Source organism: Takifugu rubripes, chromosome 6 (genome assembly GCF_901000725.2).
Source record: "Takifugu rubripes chromosome 6, fTakRub1.2, whole genome shotgun sequence".
Classification (NCBI taxonomy): domain Eukaryota; kingdom Metazoa; phylum Chordata; class Actinopteri; order Tetraodontiformes; family Tetraodontidae; genus Takifugu; species Takifugu rubripes.
Genome location: NC_042290.1, coordinates 9,328,101 through 9,349,660, shown reverse-complemented (window position 1 = coordinate 9,349,660; position 21,560 = coordinate 9,328,101). Strand labels below are relative to the sequence as shown.

Here is a 21,560-nt window from a genome sequence, read left to right as displayed (position 1 = left end):
CAGTCCCAGCATGACTTCATGGAAGTGGGTGGTTCTAACATCGGGGATTTAATCTTCAGAGAAGCTCATGAGTTGGGAGAGCCTGATTTGAATTGCAAAATTCAAGAAGTTAACAAGCTTCCTCTCTGGCTGTCAAGCATTTTTATTGCTTGAGTGACAGAACTGGTGACTTCTCCACGCATTCAAAATCAGGCGTTCCCTGACACGCGAAAGGTTCGGCGTCCGTGCCGTGACGAGGTGGTTAAAGACAACAAAACCTCATAAGGAGGACGATTTCTGTGCAGATCCGTGTTGGGATGAAATGAGATTGACGGTGCAAACATTTCTCACACGACCCTGGGGAACTTTAACCAGCTTCCGGGCTGCAGGCCGCCGCCCCAGGACTGCAGAAGGTCACAGACGTTTGACAGTTGGTGGCGGCTGCGGCGCAGCGCCGCGGTGATCCAAAACAAAGGGCTCGCAGCTCATGACTCAGGATCAAACCCCAGCGTGATGCACAGCAATCCCTTTAGAAGGTATCGAGCGTGTCACAAAGCAGATGGTTCAGCACGTTGCAACAGCTGACACGCTGGCGGTTTGGTTACGTAAATGGTGACTGTGTTCTGCTGACGCACGAGGGCTGATTCCACCGAGCCGTAATGCGCTTTTAAGGAGCAGCTCCCAATCACACCGTAATTTAAACTCTTCAGTTGCTGGACCATGCTGATCAGGAGAGATAAACAGTGACGCACAAAAAAATATAGATGTGATTTTTTTTTCTTTGTTATTCATTTTTCTCCACTGAATTGTGCTCTGGGTTGACATTAACGCCGGGAAAGAAGGGTTTAGGATAACGCTAACATCTTCGACTTACCGTTGGATTCAGCGATTTACTACAAAACGTTTTTAATCTCTCAAGGAAAAAGGCTTATTTTGACACCGGGGAGACATTCGGTGCACGTCACCGTGCGTATTGTTGCCAGCGATAAGTAATTTGTCAGATGAGTTTGCAAACTCCCGGCTTGAAACAACTCCCTTAATAAATGAGACATATGAAAAAGCCACTTTTCCCCCCACACACACACAAGTTTAATTACACGGCTACAGTAAAGTCATAAATTCAGGGAAGGAAAAAAGTCAAAACTCATCAGCTCTTACAATAAATAGATACACTGGATGGTGGCCACTGTCTGGGGCTCATGCCTGGTCCCAGCACAGTCATAGCAACCAAAAGAAGAACACACCAAAGCCACCACGGATGTTTCAATCACGACGTGTGAGGCAAAGAGAAACAAAAGTAAAGTTACGATATAAACTTCATTTGGTGTGAAAACTGCTACAAAATATGCTCAGTATCTGCAACATTCTTGAGAATTTCATTCAGAAAAGTAAGGCTGAGCGGCGACAACTGTAACAGCATCTTTCACAGACTTAGCACGAATGCAGCTACGCATGAATAACTCAGCCACGGGGAACTAGAGAAACCCACTCAAGTTTCTTAATGCACATTATTCGACTTATCCATCACTGGTTCAGGGGACGTTAATGAAGCCTTCATGAGTTATATGCTAATATACGGAAATGAGGCAGCCTCGTCGTTCCACTGAAGTCAAGCACTTGTAATTTCTACCACACTTTTGGAATGCTTACTACGACATGCTCTTGTCAACAGTATTCACTAGTAATAATGGAATTTACACTTTACTTCACATAGAAAATGATCTGAGGTCGTCTGTGAAACCCACCAAAAACAGCAAACGACAATTTTGAGTAATACAATCTGTCATTTTGGTGGAAAACAAGCAAGAATGATCAAAGTTTTGGGAATCGACTGGTGGGTACTGATGTAAAACGCCAATTTGCCCATGATGCACTGCAGTGACCCTGTCACCTCCATGGCTACAAACATAATTACACGCTGCTGCGTGGACCCAGATCAGCAAACTTCATTTTCCCAACTCCTTTTGGAACATGCTCACATGATCAGCCTAAAGTCAGCTAAGAAATGATAATTTACAAGCACATTTTGTCTAATAACATTGATACCGTTCCTTTTTTGACCACAACCAATGAAATCAAATACATTAGATGAGGACTTTGCCAGTATGTGTCGCAGTTCTCGCCCATATTTGTCTCTGTTTAAATCTGACAGTCTGCGTGTCTGTATGGATAAAATATAGATTTCTTTTGCTTATATGGTCAAACACAACTTGTAAATACAGGCAGCAGACGTGTGAAGATGTCACGTGAGGCCCAACAGGTCGAAACACTGTACAGTCCCGGGGCAGGTGTGCTGCCTCGTACATCCATGTGATCGTTAAGGTTCGAGTTTTTGCAATCTGGATCTGATGTTGTCTCGACAACGATGCCCGAATGGGTTTGAAGAACAATCGGTGCATCCACGCCGACACACAGCTGTGGGAAGTTGATTTAAATCTGACCTTAATGCACCTCTGTGTAGTGTGATTGGCAGGAATCAGATACATTTTTATCTCAACTGAGAAAGAAAGAAATTCAAAATAATAAATCCAACGCAGATGTGCCGGAAATGTGGCAGATCCGCTGTGGGCTGGCTGTTGGAACATCATCATTTGGTATGTCTCACTTTTTGAATCTTAAAACAGGTGCTTGTTGAGATATCTCTGATTAAACATATGTCTAACTGTACATGTGCAGGCTGTTGTGCTGTTTTCCGGTGTAACAGGTTTGGGTCCATTTTAATATCCCAGTCCTTTGATACTTCTCGTCTCTACCGTCATTCTTTCCTGTCTCTGAACATTCCACTTAGGAGAAAAAGCTCTTCTGAAACTCTGGCAATAGAACTGCAGAACTGAAGTAAAGTGTTTTGGACATAAAAGAGCTTTTCTGATAAACACTGGCCCTACAGCCACCCACTCACGGGCCATTTACCTGCCAGTCGCTTGTTACAGAAGAATTTTTCACCGCTCCTCAGTGTTGCCTGGAATTGTTTTCACGGGTATTGCCGTGCTGACCTCAGGCCGGGCTGAGAGGACGCAGACTGATCCCATCCTGTTGATGGAAGTGGCTTTTGTCAGCCCCTCGCTGCCCACGGTGGAGAGAGGGAAGCTCTCGTAGCTCTCGGTGGTGCGGTTGCTGCACTGGCAGCGCTGCAGGGTGGCCTTCAGCTCCTTCTGGAAGTTGCTGTTGAGGAAGCCGTACACCACGGGGTTGATGCAGGTGGAGGCCATCGCTGTCAAGTGACAGGCGGAAAAGATGGCGTCGTGCTGGCAGTCGGGGAGCACCTGGTGGTGCCAGTCAAACAGCGTATTGAAGACATTCAGCGGCAGCCAGCACAGAGCGAAGGCTACGACAATGGCTAGCAGCATCACGTTAATCCTCTGGGCTCCCCGGGTTCGTCTGCTGCGCTCCAGCATGTCCCTGTGTGACACAGCATGAGGCCCATTGTCAGGCGATTCACTGTGAAATACCGCTGCAGACCTCAGGCAAAGAAACTTAATAAAGAGGACTGCGCCGCGGAACAAAAGGGAAAACAGGAGCTGCGACAAATTTGTTGTGATAGCAACTTGCGAGGAACAAAATATAGCTTTGTGACCTGCGTCGTTTCAGGCGAAGGAAGATCCTGAGGTAGCAGAGCAGCACTAGCACGAGCGGCAGGCAGTACTGGAAAACTAGCAGCGACGTCATGTAGGCAAGGCGATGCTTGTTCGAGGGCCACTTCTCCATACAGATCAAATGATCCCTGACACAAAACATAGTAGAGATTAAGGTGTTTATTAGGGATGCACGATACGATGTCTTCAGCCACCACCAACAGTTGGCTGTTGCCAGTGAGATAAGATATACTGCACTAAATGGTCTTTTTTAGTTCAGTTTCATCAAAAACTATCAATGCTCACAGGCTACAAATGTCTTCTTGTGTCTTCCTCGAATGTTACTGCGCCACTGTAGAAACTTGTTGAATAAATAGAAGCCATCGCTATTGTTTGCCTTTATGGGCTTAATATGGATTAGCTGATAATTAAAAATGACCAAAAAAAAATTTTTTGGAGGATAACTTGCCAGATGGAGAAATATCGTGCATCCTTAATACAGCTCCAGTGATTTCAAACTCATTTCTTTTATTGTTCTTTCTTAAAAAATATATTTTTTTTTTGATTTTGTTTCAAACTGTGCTGAGAGCCCATGGAGAAGAAAGAACATCTTGGTTGGACTTGTTTGTTAGCAGGTGGGAGGCATCTTTTTGAATGATGGAACAGTTTGATTCTAGTGCACAGCCAAGAGCTCCTGAAAGCATTTTGTCCTCAAGAACGAACAAAAGGACAGAACGGCGAAGAAGGTGCCACTGCACAGTTTAACCCTCAGAGATGGGCCTAAATGGAACCCAAGAATATGAAAGTTCACAGTCATAGATCGTGTAATTTGCATTAATTACACTAATATCAGTGCAGCTATGAGTCCTGTATTTATGAGCGATGACAGATTCTGATTTTTGTGAACCTCCTTTGATCCAATTTTAAACACATGACCCAATTTTGGAAACAGACAAACAAACTCTACAATAGGAAACTCCTCGGAGCTCCAAAAACGTTTGAAAGGCTTTATAATGCAGTTACAGGTCCCAAGATCAACTGTTCAAACGCTTATTTAAGAACACAGTGTTTGTGTCTGCTGCGGAAAACAGAACAGCTCAAAATGGTGAAGAGTCAACAGGAACCTCAGGCTTGACTAAACATTTACACAAATTCTGATTATTGCAAATAATCCGTTGTCGCTGATAGTTGCACCTTAATTAATGATAAAGAAAATGAAAAAAACCCAACATTTTCTCACTTTTAATCACATTGTGTTTTCAGGACTAAGTAACAAAAATGGAGCTGATGAGGCTAAAAACCCAACATGACGAAGCCAGGACTTCATTGGATATTTGCTTCGACCATCCTGGGAGAGCTTTTCATTTGACTCTCATACACCATCCCATAGTTAACAGTCAGGACTCGGGAGCTGCATTCCACTGAGTGCATTCTTTTATAAATGGCTTTTGACTCGATCTACTGTAGATTAAGATTAAGATTAAGATTTTTTTTTGCATCCCTCTGTTCTCTAATGTTACACTTCAGCTGTGCAGCTGAGGAGGGAGCAGTTCTACAGACAGAGAGAGCAGTTATATTTTATTCTCCATATCTGACGCGGTCCTCAGACTAATGGGGATTTTTCATCTTCCGTGTCAGCTTCAATCTCGTTAAGCCTCCTGTGGCTCCTTGCGTCACAGCAGCATGTGCCAGATGTCAAAGCAGTCAACATTTCTAGACAGAAAGCACTTAAAAATATGGCATTGCTACCTGGATCCTGCAGGACAAGAGTCACTAAAATTACTTTTTAGGGTACTGACGCGCAGCAAGCTTTGCTGCTTAGGTTTGGTGAAGCCACCCTGAATCCAACCTTTTGGTCCATTATCCACCGAAACCTGATGGCGAAGGGTGGACGAAGCTGATTAAAGGCAATTTCATGCCAAAATGAGTGCTCCGAATCAGCATAATGTAAATGGGATCCTCAGCCAGCAAAATAAACCAAACATTCCAGGCGGTCTGTATGGAAATTTGCAGAGGACGGCTCCGCTCTGCGGCTGCTGGCAGGCTGGAATCGGCCTCGGCAGGTCCGTTGACACAGGCGGAATCATTTAAATTTGATTTACAGTTCTGCCTGTTGACTCCGAATCCAAATGTCTCACCTACGAAATGGTGCACTTGCACAGGGAGCTCTGATTATGTCACAAACTGTGAAATCGCTTTTGAAATGACATCAATTGTTTATTATCCTTCCACAGTCCCAAAACACGCACATTAGGTTGACTGCAGAAATGTGAGTGTGTGAGAGAACAGTGTGTGTCCTGTGGTGGACTGGTGACCTGTCCGGGGTGTGTTCCTGCCTCTCGCTTGCTGACTGCTGGGCTCCAGCAACCCCCGTGACCCTGATTAGGAATAGGGAATAAGAGAAAATGGATGGATTTGATCTTTTCTGCTGATCCACCCAAGATTCCTTCTGTTTTTCAAGGCTGTTCTCTAAAGCACAGAGGAAATACTGTTCCTATTACAAACATTTGATCAATTAAGATGAAAAAGTGACATGGAACTGGCTCACGGTTGGAGCAGCTCCCACTACAACAACATCAGCGCACCTGAAAGGGTTGGCGGGAAGGCTGATGTTCTGGAAGGGGTCATTGGTCAGGACGTTGAAGGAAAGAAACGGCAAGGAGATGAAACAAGCCACCAGCCACGTCAGCCCCACCGCCAGGTAGGAGTGTCCCGCAGCGGGGGACCAGCCAGTGGGATGAAGGATCAGCTGGTGGCGCTCCAGAGCGATCAGCACCAAGGAGAAGATGGAGACGGTTACTGACATGCACTGGACGAAGGGGGTCACCTGGTTGAGGAAGAAAAGAGGTTTATGCATTGTTAGGAAGTGTGTGTGGGTGTTTAATTGTATGCGGGTGTCTAAGTGTGTGTGAGTTGGGGGGGTCCTGACCTTACACAGGGCCTCTCCCAGCACCCAGCGGTCCATCAGCGTGTATATGACGGTGACAGGGAGACACACCACGCACATGAGGATGTCCGAACACGACAGGTTGGCGATCAGGATGTTGGTGACGTTGCGCAGCTCCTGTTGCCGGGCAATGATGAATACCAGGCCTGCGTTCCCTAGCAACCCAATTGCTATGATAGCGCTGTATGCGACGATCCAAAAAGTGGCCCCGCCTATGGAAGGTGGGCACTGGGAAGTTTCTGCCCAGTCAGAGCCCTCCCACGTGCCGAGGAAGCTGCTGTCGTTGGCCATGGCAGAATGGGGGGTGAGGCAGCGTGTCAGGGGTCGGGGTTGGATAGGACGAAAGCCCTCCGGCTGTGAGTGAACTTCACTTTCCCTAAAAGGGCCAGGTAACAGCAGAGGTGACAGGTTGGGAGGGGAGGAGGGACTGTCAGGTTCACTATTGCCTCATATGATGCAGATATGGGATGGTGACCGTGGGGAGGAACGACTCAAATATAGATGTTGTCCTCCTTTTTCTTCATTGCCCGTGCTCCCCCCGGATTAGTAAAGCATCTGTGTTTCCCTGCGAAGAAGAAAAGCAAGATGAAGAACTCTCAGCAGAGGTTTGAGACTGAGGTGAAGAAGACAAAAGGAGCTCAAGTGCGGAGGGAGAACAAAAGTGGGCTGAGACAGAGGAAAACAGAGCACCGGCGCTTCCTTTTCCTTCTCTTTCACCTCTCTGAGTCTCAGTTTGCCACGCAGCCGCACACATTAACATAATCCATTGTTGCTTAATGTTATATTATGTAGTCCCGGATCAACAAGGACAGGCTGAACATTTGAGAATGTTGTGTTCATTTACAGTGTGTAATTTAGAGCGCTGCGTGTCAAATAGGAGTTCCAAGGTCAGAGCGGGACACAAAGATTATTCACATTTTCTGCTGTCTTGATCTGAAAGACTGAAGAATGTCGAGACTCAGCGTTTTGAAAAGTCCAAACCATTTTCTCAGGCTTGAGGTCCATATTTAAGAGCATTATAAAGAAACTTTGGTGCTAAAAATAACGGTATCGGCCTGTTAACCACGCAGCAGTGGGACTATAAATCAACCCAATTATAAAAACTGCATCTAAACAACTTGAAAATGATTTGACTACTGCTCACAAGGGACAAAACTATAAAACTATAATTATTACATTATGTTTGAAGTATATTCAGGATGGGTTTGCCCTAAATTTGGAAAATGTTTATTTCGTTAGTCCTCAGATATGAAATGAATATCCATGCAAGTGGATTTTAGTGTGCGGCCATAAATCACAAAGAAAATGACCTTTTTTGTTGTATAATCTGCAGCCTCTGATTAAATTTTACACTGCACCAGGAATTAACAAGAACACTATTAAATCAGAATACTTCCAAATTAGCTTATATGAATGTGGGGGAAAACGATAGTGAAAGCGGAAGATAAGCTCCATTATTAATCCAATCTCGAGAACACGCGGCATGTTGTTGTCGTTAGTGCAGCCACGCATCCCTTTTGAAACCTAATCTTTCTTTTAAAAGGCCGATAAAAGCTTCTGGACACACGGAGAGCATGCGCCCGGCTCGTTTCTGGCATTTATCCGAGAGGTCTTCGTTGATGAAGTCGCTGCTCATTAAAAATCTTTCATATGTGGCTGGCACACATCCACTGTACTGCTGTCATTAAATCCTCACTCTCATTAGCATACACGCAACACACATACACTTAATATGTGCATAGATTCAATCAGCGGATGGTCTCTCTGCCAGCCTCCCTCGGGCGAGCTCTGTCTGTTTCTCCCACTCACATTGCTGTTCTCCTTCTTCCATGGACACCTTTTTTATGGGACCTACTGCATGGAGCTGCCAACGAACGAGGCGCACTTGCAGGGGCTAAACTGATCCACGGTGAGTCACGTTCAGCCACCACCTCCCTGTAATAACGCGCTCGCTCTCATTGTGGCAGAAGCACACAAACACTCGGAAGCCTTATGAGGATGTTTGTCTCGAGCTGCACTTGAGCCGTGAAAGCCCAGCAAGACAAAACTAAATTACCACTTCTTTTTCTGCATGTTGCCGCCATGATCCCACCATAGCAAGGAGCCAATCATTGTCCGCTCCAGTGATATTCCTCGAGCTTATATATGTGAAAGTGAGGGAGGAACAGCAGTGTAATGGCGGTTATTATTATAGTATGTTTGTTTAAATCTCCATCAAGGGATCCTCAATGGGCAGGCGTGGACTCCAAAGGGTTTGAAGAATACAGTTAAAGAATTTAAAAGGTTTTTAATAGTCGACAACAGTGGGACAAACGAGGCTGCAGTGACCTTGGTGTCTGACCTCTGAAGCAAATTGCATCCCAGAGATGGAGCCGAGCGCACTTTGATGGAAACATCCCACAAATAGGTGGTATCTGACACATCTAATTCCGCTGCCTTCGTCCTGTCCAGATAATGCTACAAACTCATGTACAAGCCTTTAATGGATGGACATACACATTATTATCTATGAATAAATTACCAGAAAGTGTTTTATTTTCCCAGAACATCAGCAGCAAATCTAAATGTGACCACAGTCATTACATTCTGCTAAGTGCAGTGTTGTGATAACTTCTCTGTACAAAATGGTGCATTATTAATAAGCAGATTTACAGTACTATTTCTTGTCTTTAGCTTTAATTTATTATTAAATGGACTTCTGAAACTGTTCATGATGTTGTGTTATCTGCTTTTCTAGTATTCTAATACTAACAAATTAAATACACAACAGCACAAATGTAAAAACTGGCTGATTATACTGGTAAATTCCTTCCTTTCACTTGAATTATTTGGATTGGATCAGGTGTCCCCCAAAATACCTGTTCAAAAAGAAAGAGGAACAGAGAAACAGCCTTCACGGGTTCATCGCTAAAAGGTCATAGCCTGCAGAGCGGAGATAATTGCAAATTTATTTTCATAAATCTCCATTCAAAGCTTACGAAGAGGATGAACAAAAGGGTATTTCCGCTTCGTCCGTCTGCTCTGAAATTTATAACCCGTCATCGAGCCTTCTTCTTCTTGCTTTCGGAATTATTTAGCCAAATATAATTCTGTATCTCATGCCCCAGTTTTCTCAGCGGATCAGAGAGGATGTACAGTATATATGGGCTCTATTGCCATGTAATCTGTTTATATAATAACCTTTCTTAAAGGCCATGTATCATTTTCCTTTTTTTTGCTGTTGCTATGATCTAAACAGCCAAACCCCCCTCCCCCCGCCCCCAAGGACACATAACACAACAGGGTGATGATAGCAGCATCCTGGAGACAATGATAGTCGATTTGAGATACACTTGTGTTTATCTGGATACTTTGCTTGAAATATCTTCAAACACAAGGGGTCTTAAACGATACCGATGCAGTGTGGCGCCCCCTGTCGGCAAGATGCGGTATTAGCCATAAATTACATCCACAAAAAACTGTGGTGACAGTATTTATTTGTTTGATTCTGCATTGCTATTTTAAAAAGAATTGTATAAATGCGCCCAAGAAATTCCAATTTTTCTCCATTCACAGTGGAATAAATGGAAAAATAAACAGAGTGTACATTTTGATGAAGCTGAAGCCTTGACTCCAGCATGCCCGCTGAGATGGTGCTTCAAGCCTGTGGTGCTGATCTTAGGCAAGAAGCACTCCCTGCAGTCTGTGCAGATCACTACATGTTTATTACTGCTCCCCTCTTTGTTTTCTTCATAATCAGACCCACTAAGCTGGTCAGCAGGTTCTTCCTGTTGTTTTTATACTGCTCTGCCCATCTACGCTTCCCGGTGATTCCAATAATGATCCATCCTGCACTAACCTGTTAATTTTAAAAGCCTACAATAAGAAAAAACTAAAATAAAATATCCAACACAAACATGATGCTTTATTATGAACTTGCAGCCCAGCCCAACACACCCTTAATTACTATTTTTCTGAGCCTGTAATTTCGAAACCTCTTATAAATGGGATCAATATTTGTTGATTAGCCTGTGACTACAAAAGTGTTGGGTGTGTGAAGACTAAAGCAGAACCAGGGACACAATTCCGGTGTTGCAGCTTCACCACAGGATGTTCTACCAGTTCTGGTAAAGATGATTAAAAAAACAACAACTCTGAGAATCTTTCTATCGCCCTCTTCCACCTGCAGATCTGCTGGGCTCCACCAAAATAGGATCATCCTTTGGGGACGACTATCGAGCATCATCTCTGCCCGTAAAAAAATGCCCCGACAGATCTTAATGCTGCCTTGAGACTTTTATGGAGGTAAAGAGCATTTAAACGCTGTCATCACCTTGCAGATTACAGGCAGACTCGGATGAGGACGCCGCAATGATGTTTTCTGCTTGCTGTTGGTCTTCGGGCTGTGGAGATATAAATAACTACAATCTGACTGTAGAATTGGGGCAGCCAGAGTAGCTAGTTAATCCATTCGGTTTAAACTAAATCATGATTTGCTTCTTGCTGACGAACACAGATAAGTGTTTAGGACCATTGTCTGTTTAGATTCCAAGCATTTCCTTGAGGGAGGATAGCGAAGCACAGCGGCTCTCCGATGCGGCAGGGAGGGGAGGCAAGACTGGCAGGAGCGAAAGTGGAAAGAAAAAAAAACAACAAACAGAAGAAATTGGCAGCAGAGGATGAATTCAAGGACAAAATGGTTTAGAGGACAAACAGAAATGCACCTTCGGATATAACTGCAGCACATTTGGACACGTGCCATTCAGATTTGCTAAAAAAAGACCGAAAAAAAAAAAAAAAAACCCAACCAAACATGTACAAATTCTCAATCTCGGTTCCCACTTCCTCCCCCGACTTTGTCGTCATTATTTATCACACGCCGACCCACAGACTTGCACGTGCGCGGTTGCACACACGGACTTATGCAAGCCCACACAGCGACACGCTGCTGGAGATCAAACAAGATCCTCGTCAACAACCTCGTCCTCTCAAGTTGCAGTAATCCCCACCTCCTCTCGTGCCACTTCAAAGTTTCCTGAGTCACAGTCGGAATAACGCTGGCAGCCTCACACGGACCGTTAATTCCTCCAAAACACTGGACCAATTTGAAAGAATCACCACAATGAACTGCATTTCACCACTGATCGATCAAATGTGATAATCTTTTCAAATCCGGCTGGACAGTAAAGGGCTCTGGATCATCAACATCCTGGGAAATATCTGCAGAATTTCCCAAATCAGACTTTTAAAAATTCTCCTCACCCACTTCAGGCACTTCATTTCAAATTAAAGTGCGATGATGCCCTGATGAATGAGTGGCAATCACCTCCCGGTTGTGGGAGAGATGATGAATTACATCCCCATCAAACGCTGTGCCATGTTTCATCAACTTGTATTGTGCCGCCGACTCATCCAGCAGCCTTGTGGTGAACTAATTCCCCTGATCTTCCCATCAAATTTAACCCTGAAGGCGCAGCCCTGCCAATATATTTAACAGATCAGAGCCTGAGGGTGCAATGAACTGATGCCAGTGGGGCAGGGATTGGGCAAATCTATTAAATGATTCATCCAGAAGACATAAAGGTCAGCTCAGATGGGCCAGACAGCTGTCAGCCAGTCCTGCTGGGGGGGCAATACTAGCCTGTGCATACCCGCATGTTTACAGTTAACTCCACTTCAAACATCTGCATCAGCATATTGAGCGATGGGGAGATGAAACAGGGGAGAGAGGATGATGTTCATTAGCACAAAAAAGAGCGCAAGAGGTTTGAATCTATATAAACTGTGTGTTGTCTTTCATCTAAATGAGCATTCAGACTCGATAAAGCAACCAAACGACGACGAATAAAATGAAGCATTTAACACATCCGCTACTAAATTATTAGTTATCAATATTACCATGCAGCAAAAACAAATGACTTCAGCACGTTTGGCAGCATCGTTTGTGCATCTGCCACAAAAGCAAAGTGGAAATGAGCAGCTCAGCAATGATCTGAGATCTGAGAGATCCAAGATTCGCTCATTAAACAGGTCCAAGGAGTTCTCATGTGTTCCACTCTTTCCCTCTTTTGTCTTATTTTAAAAAGGTTTGGACATCTCGGTGACACGGGAAACTAAGAAGATGACACATTTTTATTTTGCCTTTTAATTGTGATAATTAAAAATCCAAAAAGCAAGGGGGGGGGGGGTGTCTCTAAAATGCAAATATGCTTACAGAACATGAACAGTTGGCTGTTCATGCACAGCTGGATGATTCCTTCCGGACACAACAGGCTTTTCTGACTGAATCGTGCTCTAATGGTGGACTCCTAACAAGCTCATTAGCAGCACAGACAGGGTTGTGAAATTTTTAGCTATTTTAACACTTGGGTTATGTAAATCTACCACTTGGAGCCTAAATGCATCTTCTCTGAACCTTCACCCAACCTGCTCCACCACTTCCGCACCTAATGGCCAATTTCACACTCCGGAGCAACTCCGTCTTGTTTTACACGGACTTGGACTTCAAAGAAGAAGAGCTCTATTTGAAAAAACAGGCTTCAGGAAGCTCAGAGACACTGTGTAGAACAACAACGTCACTGATTCCAAATGCAGTGGAAAGAAAGATGGATGTACCTTTTGAACCGGATTCATTAACCGCCCCGTATTTAGTGAATGGACCTCCTGCTGGATTCTCCAAACACTCACCCTGATATAGCTAAAAACTGTGGTTGCGCAGCCTTTAACTCCTGGAACGGAAGCTACCTGGAAACCCAACTCTGACATTTCCTATGCAGGGAGCTGTGGGAAAGCACTCGGCATATAGCGAGTGAGATTCAGAGGCAGAGAAATCTACTGATGTCAAGTCTGAGGGGAATTTCTCCTCTCCTCACCTGGCCTGCATGTCATTATGAATGAGGGAGAGGACGCCGTCGGATGCCTGGGAAATCCATCCAGACCCTCAGCCTGCCATCAAATAGTCACTGCAAACTTTTCTATATGTGCATTTCAGTGTGCCTGTGTTTAATGAGCAGCCATGAGCTGCAGCTATAATTACAGCCCGACGCACAGATTGGTGGAATGCAAAGTCAGACCAAGCAGAAATGAATGTTAGCTGACACAATTTATTTTCTTTTTCCGAGAGGGTTCACCACTGTTCCAGCGTGGCTTAAACCACGCTGTGATGAAGCCATTTGGAGGCTGCTTTAGTGAATACCTGCAGTAAATGACACAATGCAAATGCATCATTTGTGTCAAAGGAGGAATTTATTGGGTTTAAGCTACAGTTTCCTGAAATGATGGTGTGTAGAATTTGGATAAAACTCAGTTTTATTGTGTCACTCCCTTCAGGCACAATTAAACACAACCTCCCACTTGTCAACCCGCATCACAAACGTCCAGGCTTGATTCAAACCCATGTGATGCCGTTCTGGCTCCTGGTCATCGCCGAGCGCTGAGAAATGCAGGATAACATCTGCACGTTATTGGAATGAACGCAAGCAGGGATGGATGAACCTGCAGAACGGACGTCAGATTCATGGACAAAAGAAACATTGATGACGCAGAATATTCTATACACGGGTGATTATACTTGCTTTTTGTTTCCCAGGGACATCATTTGTTACACAAGCTACGCTAACGTCATTATATTTAGCCCTTAAAGAGATGTGCTGTGAAAGTTAATTACTCTTGTTGAAGATCCAAATACCACAAGAACTGACCTTTCTGCTTTATAGTCACCTGGTTTCATTGATATGACATCTACACTAATTATTTTTTTAATCGCCATGTCTGTGCCAAAGACAAAGAAGGGCTTTGATTAAGTGTACTACTTTAATAACTGCAATAACTTTTCCTTCCTTGAACACCTGCTTTAACATCCAACCACAAATAAACTTTGATTTGGCTACTTCAGGCTACCCCTTCAACCCCCCTACCCCCATGTGATTTTTAAGTTTGATTTTGCTTTGTTTTTCTCTTTTTCTCATTTTCGTGATAGAAAACAAATCCTTTCCAAAGCCGCGGTCCTCTTACATCATCCCCCAGTATTTCTGATTCACTGAGTTTGTCCTCTGCAAAGCTCCCGGATCCACCACACAGAACCATCCATGATTCCTGGTGATGTTCAAAAGGCTGTTGCGGACCCTCCCCCCAGACCCCCCAGACCAATGACTCTGTCTCATCACCCTCACTGGTGTTTTGATAACCTTCCTCGCTAATCTTGATTGGTCATCCATTTGAAAACACGCCAAACTTTCCTTTTTTTGTCAGAATATCTGTTGTTTTTTTTATGATTTCCCTCATAAATAAATAAAACAGACACAGGAACCATCAAACGGAGGGACTTTTGATCTTCCCTGTAAGAGCGCGCAACACGTGAGCCCGGCTTCTGTCCTCTCGCATTGTGCAGAGTTTATCAGTCAAAGACTGGCGTGTTCAGAGTCATACAACAGCTTGTAGCGAGCTTGATTTATTCCTCTCTGCTGGTTCCTGTGCACTCACCATCTGAATGTTATGTGAAGCAGAACACGGCCATCCAAGAGAATCAATTTACTCTGTGTTCTTTTGGGACCCCGGGGACTCTTATTAGCTCATTTTTTTCAACTTGGCTGCATGTACAGCACACCATGAAATTAGCTATTAAAACATTTTTAAATTTAAAAGCAATCTTGTCTCCAGCTGTGTTAGAAGGTTTGCTGGGGTCAGGCCAGGGCCTCGAAGTAAACGGACACGGCTGATAGGTAAACACTCATCATCAAGGCGGTGTAAATACCAATGGTTCCTGTCGGCGAACCAGCATGACAGCGCTCCAGTTATAGATGCATCCTCACCGGCATCATCAATCCTGCCATGTCTGTTCGTCAGCTTCCGTAATCTGCCTCACATTACGGCTGCCAGCTCCCTCGACATCATCTCCACTCCAGGTGCTGGGAGCAACAGCAGCTCCACCAGAAAAATAAATCTTTTTGAGGCAATTTGCTGCAGTGGGACTTCTGTTCCCCAGTCTACTTTCGACAGAACTTTGCTCGTGTTTCACTACATGTTTTTTGATGCTGCTAGCATCAAGGCTGTGAAGGAAAAGCTGGCTATATAAGGACGCACGCTGCTTTTAGACCCTAAAATGGCAAGTGGCCACGAAACCCAATGTGCCAATCAGGTCAATCGATGAATATTTAGCTGGCCGTTCATTTATTTATTTGCTGTTAAATGGCCCCGGGACTTATTGACCCAACTGTCCTTCAGCCCAACTCTCAGTGGATCTGACTGACATTCTTCCCTTTCGATGTTTGACTGATGTGCGGTTGCTCTTTTAAACAATCCGTTCTAATGATTTGCGCGGACGCATGCGAGCCTGAAGTATTTCCAGTGCAGCTGCCCCCCCCCCCAGGCCTCAGTAATCAACAAACAGGGCGAGATCTACTGGGCCCACCCTTTAAATGTGAGGACATCTAACTGTAATAGTGGCTTCAGTGGTTCCCAATAACAGAAGTGCCGAAATGGTGTCATTCTGGGCTGGCGTGAGCGGCGCGATCACCCGGCAGGTGGATGAGTCACGCCGCCCGTCTGGTTCTCACACAGAGCTGTTGGACACCATGAAATTAAATCTAAGTATCCAACTCGCCTGGTTCCCTTTCTGTCCTGGTGGCTTTTACCTCCGTCTCCTTCTCGGATCCTCGCGCACGCCGTCAGGCTTTCACGTTCACAGCGTGTTGATGTTTGAGTGGTCGTTTTGAAGAGAGTCAAAGACCTTTTTTATCGGTTAATATCCAATTGTAATACTGAGGGTTTGGGTCTGTTCCTGGATCTGGGTCCCACAAAGGCAATAAAAGACTGCCGGTATCATCCCACCTAAAACATTCCAAATATTCCTCTCTGTCAGGAAACCGGCTCAGAGCTGACGCAGAAGGAGGATCCTGGAAGTGCTTTTACATCAAATGAAGCGCTGGTTTTTGTTTTTGGGTGCTCCATACAGAGGCTTAATTCAGTGATGTGGATAAAAGGGGCCATCGAAATGTCACGTTTATTCTACTGTATACAAGGATCTATGCCCTAACGCAGTCTTGGGTTATATTGGAAACACTGAATTAGAGTGATTATATGTGTAGGAACAATCAGAATTATTCAAACACTGAATATTGCAGAAGATTGTTACAAGCTCAGCCGTAACAATCCAATGAATCATGATGCATATACATCAAAATTATTTGGCTGCTCTGTTCTCGCAAGTCTTGCCACGCAAACATTTTTAATCTCCCGTAGTGAACGTGCACAGACTCTGAGGCTCAATCGCAGATCTATATGAGCCGGAGCTCCTCACACGAGCGCAGCGATTGTTTGCCCCGGCTTGTAAAGAACTGGCTGCACCAGTTAGGCTCCACTTAATTCAGATTGTGAATGTCAGTAATGCAAAAACAGCTTTCTCGGCCTTGGGAAAATTCCGGAAAACCAGAACACCTGCAGATTACAAATGAAGTAGAGCGATTCCCAACTGGCCTTGTTTTGCTTTTGGAGGTTGTGTCCCTGAGCGAAGCGTCCGAAGAATGTCAGATCGCACCTTTAAAGCCTTCACCTTTTCGATGGAAGGAGGGGAAACATCATTTCACACACACCAGAAAAAGGGGTCGATACGCCGAAGGTCCGATCAATGATTGATATGGTGTCACCACTTCCTCCTATTGGAAAATGCAGATGATTAGCATATAATTATGGCTCGTGCCATTGGTCTGCATGGGAGATTACCGAAGGGAGCGATATGTCAGTAACAACGGTGACAATATAGCAACTTGTCAATGAAGAGAATGAAATAGGAAGCTTAAAAGAATGAGAAATAATCTTCCAAAGGATAAGACACTTTCCCAATGATCCAGGCGCGCAGTGCAGCCTTTGTTTATTTGCCAAATTAAGAGGCTCGCCATTATCGCTGTCAAGACGAATCATTATTCTTTGTGAACCTGCGGTTAGCAAAATGCCTGGAAAGAATTATAAAAATAATGTTTATTGCGTCAACAGTCGATGTTCGCCTGGGGAGTCCTCTCAAGGGGAAGGTGGAATGTAGTCATTATTGGCTCGTACTGTCAATAGATGTTAATGTTCGACAAAAAGAAATCAAATTACACATTTTATGAAGATGAAGGAGCATGTCCACAGGATGCACGCTTGGATCCCGCTGAGCTGAATCCTACCGCATTAGAGCGGAGAAATAGGACAATGTGCCTGACGGCGAAGCCTCATCCATCTTATCTGCCAAGCCTGAAGTCTCAGTTTTCTTCATGTGAACTTTTCAATATTTACGCAACACGTCTAAGGACAAAGACGTAGGCGTTGCCACAAACAAGCCCACAACCACCCCCGAGTAGTTCAGTTCAAGCCATTTTTGTTGAGCTGAAATGATCGTGACTGATCACATGACTTCCCAGGCTTATTTTGATATTTTGAAAGCAAAATCATTGCAACAAGCAAACACTCATTAGCATTCATTTAACACAGTGTTATCAGAGATAAACAGCAGCTTTTCTGTCAGCTGTAAAATGAATAATCTTTGAGAATACTTCAGTCCTAAAGGGAGCACTCTTCATGAAACTGCAATTTGATTCCCACTGCAAGTACAATACAAACAGAGGAATAATCATTTTTAGAAGTAAGATCACGCCATTAAAAGCCCTCCAAGCTTGTTCATGTGCACAAAGTGGACGCTGCTCCCACTCAGAGGGAGCTGCGTTGTCACGCCTCTCCCGTATGTTCTGCTATCATCGTCAAGCTGGTCGCCATCGTGTGGCTGAGACACGCTACAGAGGTCTCGTAGCATCTCCGAGTACCTCGCTGAAACAAATGTGCATCCCCCAAAAAGGAGGTGCCACAGGCTTCACAGACTTCCTTTAATGTAGCCAATTCATCTAGTGAGGGCATGAAAGTGAGGCACATTAAAATCCAGTTTAATGGACTGCTGCAAGCTGAAATTTGAGGACAGAAGAGCCAAATAAACAGGTACATGAATCTCTTTAACTCGAATGAAACAAAATAGAGCAGCTGCTGTGGACTTATTAATGGCTTGTGTCTTTACTGAGAAAGATCTGTTTACATTTAATTACCCTGCGCATTAGTGCAGCCGTAGAGATGCTATTCTTCTTGCCCCTGTGAGCACGGGTGTGTTAACTATCGTGTTTAATTAAGAGTAAAACCTTGCAGACTTGAGACTGTGCTCGAATGAAATGTCTAATGAGGCTGCAGAAGGTCCAAAAATTTAAAAAAAAAACACCCTTAAACTACAGCCATTCCATCTGATTAGAGGGGTCAACCGTCAGCTTCTACGAATCTCTGCTAATGTTCCGGGGCCCCTGCTGACTCCTATCATCTGGTGATTTAATGTTGGGAATCAACCATCATTACCCCCAATTTGAGTCTGAGATTCTTCAGAAACCTTACAGTTGATGATGACTTGATGGATTATTTCTTTTAATGCCACAGTGAAAGTCGGTTCGGCTTTGTCGATGTTTAATCAAACCTTAAAATGATGGTCTGTGCTGCTAGCGTGCCGCTCACTGGAAACCCCTTTAAGTGAAATTCAGACTGTTTGGCCACAGGCCCTTGAAACTTGTCAGATATCCCTGTCTGAGCTGACAGCACTGCACTGGTAAGAGAAGCTGGGCACACCACACCTCGTTTAGGACCCAGAGCAGGAGCTTAAATATAGTCGGACCCGAGGCTGCCGTCTCACTCGCTGCGCTCTTGTCACCTTTGATTTCTACTAAAGCTACAAAAAACATTTGTGACAACTGCGGACATCTGAGACGTCACTGTTTCAACCCCACAAGATGTCCTTCGTGTCTGTCACAGCAGAACATGCCCCGTGCTGACAACACCTCCGTTTCAGTGAAAAAACAAAACGAAGGGTGACAGTGTGTCCTGTGATCCCCAGATAAGGATTTTAGAATGTAACGGTCACCTTCTGCGTTGCAGCTGCTGGACTGTTTAGGAAATAGTGAAATATAAAAGAAAACATGCATTATGGATCTTGTTGCTGATGCTGAATTGAAAAAAAAACAACATTATTGCAAATCTTGACGTTTCACATTGCTGGAACTCACAACTGATGTATTTGCACTAAAATAAATGAATTGTTTTTGCCATTCCTTCAGGGCAGCCGATTCATTTTATGGTACAAACAACACAGATACGACCTATTTTGGTGGAGAAAGACAAAAGCAAAACGTGAGGACCAAGAATTTACGCGAGAGATGCAGAAAATAAGTTTCGGTCGCAGTCAATTAATCCACGATGGCCCAATTAGACTCGTTACGCCGCACACACGAAGTTATGGCCGTTTGATTTTCTTTTTAGTCTGACAGAAATCTAAGTTACTGCTCGGATCCAAATTTGAGCCTCTTTAAACAGCCTCTGTCAGCGGCAACCCTGCGTGCATGTGCCATTTTCTCCAACATCTGCACGCTGGCGCAGCAGAGAATTTAAAAAATAAAAATGCAAATGTGACCCGTTTTAACAATTGAATAACACAATGAAACACATGCGCGCGGAGGTGGAGGAAGAAAAGGAGGAGGAGGAGGAGGAGGAGGTGGAGGAGGAGGAAGCGGCAGATGCGCACTCACCTGTCCGGGCTGTCGGTGCCGCCGTCTGCATCCACAGACTGCTGCTGGAGTCCATCTGACGATGTCGTTCCCTCACAGTGAGGCGTGGGTGCGCGCAGGCGTACACGCGCCTGTGCGTGTGATTGGGCGCGTGCAAGAGCGGCGAACGCGGGTCAGTGTGGAGTTTGGAGTAGGATCAACTGCGGAGAGCGGATTTTCTCCGCTTCCAGGGATGTGCACAACCTTAATCGTTCAGGGGTTTGTCAAGTCTGCAGACGCACGCTTGAGTGAAGCTGCAGGGCAGGAGGAAAACCGTCTCTCATTAGGCTGAAAAACTGGCGTGATTTAACATGCAAATGGTGGAACTTTCACATTTAATCACCGTGAGCCCAATAAAACAGACAGTTACTTCAATATTGGGAAAAGTGTAGAGCATTATTATTAAAATGGGATGATAATCAGATCAGGCCTTCACCAATTTTATTCTGGTTAGTCATCGAATTGCTTTGCTTTAGTGACCTTTTCCGTGTTGTGCAGTTAATTAATTCTTGGTCAACACTGACAATTGCTTCTGTTATGGCCAGACAGCACCTTTGTTGACCTGGCAGACACAGTGACAGTCGCTATATATGTAGCGCAGACAGTTACTAAGAAGTATGTCAGCACAATGTCACAGTTAAATTGAAAACTTCACATCAGACGGTGCTTGTGTCACGCCTTGTCTATCAGCAGAGAGGCGTAATTACAACCTTTATTTAATTATTATTTCTCATTCTGACCTTCCTGACTGCAAAAGTTCAACCAATCTGGAAAACAATACAGACATCATGTGATAACCCAGTGTGTGGTTCCCTTCTCCCTCCCTTCTGTTCTAAGTTTGCTGTAGGATTTATCTCATTGTTGTTCTCTGGAGGTGTCAGTGTTTGGGTCCCGGCCCTGCATCCACTGTCAAACATGCAGATCAAATACAGCAATAATCTCCTAATTCTGTCAGACAAATACACTGTAGCACCTCCGGGGTTTATTTTGCGATTTAGCCCGCAATCACAACGTTATTAACACAAATACAATTCCTGCATGATGAGCCGCAGAGCCTCAAATCCTGTTTGCAGCGACCAAAACACCCAAGTTCCAAAGGCCATGATTAAAGAGAAGCGGCGGCATCGCACGTCTTGCATAACAGCTGCGACAAATACCTAAAATGACTCGCACATCGCCACAGCGTGCAGCGACTGCTCTCGCCTCTAGGTGCTGTGTCGCTTGCGTAATGATGTTCGCTCATAGCTACCGACTCGCCTGAGCAGATGGAGCTTCTGGGCCAGCGGAGGTCAGTTTGGTGATGGGAGACAACACTGTTGTTATTAAACAGTGTGTGCAGAAAAGGGTGCATGCAGACGCATCCCATGATGGGTTTATAAATAATAGACTGTGCAAACAGGATGCACATAGGCGCTCTTTTGGGCAAAAAAGAAGAGCTTGGATTCTGTCGCAGTGTTGCAGCCCTGTAAACCCAATAGTTAC

The 21,560-nt window shown here is 44.6% G+C and overlaps 1 protein-coding gene across 5 annotated transcripts; it reads right to left on the bottom strand.

Moving 5' to 3' along the window:
- Positions 1–1,041: 1,041 nt before the first annotated feature.
- On the bottom strand, positions 1,042–20,230 carry npy8ar (neuropeptide Y receptor Y8a). Of its 5 annotated transcripts, XM_029837042.1 has the most exons (7): positions 20,061–20,230; positions 17,067–17,129; positions 6,481–7,063; positions 6,137–6,378; positions 5,867–5,929; positions 3,554–3,700; positions 1,042–3,378 (listed from the first exon to the last, which is right to left on the bottom strand). In XM_029837042.1, the coding sequence occupies exons 3-7, from the start codon at positions 6,787–6,789 to the stop codon at positions 2,919–2,921; spliced, it is 1,221 nt and encodes a 406-aa protein (XP_029692902.1). In that variant the 5' UTR covers positions 6,790–7,063; positions 17,067–17,129; positions 20,061–20,230; the 3' UTR covers positions 1,042–2,918.
- Between the last annotated feature and the right edge of the window lie 1,330 nt (positions 20,231–21,560).

Bases quoted from the DNA above. Each gene is read 5' to 3' on its own strand.
- npy8ar (XM_029837042.1), bottom strand. From the start codon at position 6,789: ATGGCCAACGACAGCAGCTTCCTCGGCACGTGGGAGGGCTCTGACTGG. The intron at 6,379-6,480 runs GTCAGGACCCCC...TTCCTCAACCAG, and splicing joins TGGGAGAGGCCCTGTGTAAG to GTGACCCCCTTCGTCCAGTG. The intron at 3,379-3,553 runs GTCACAAAGCTA...TGTGTCACACAG, and splicing joins CTTCGCCTGAAACGACGCAG to GGACATGCTGGAGCGCAGCA.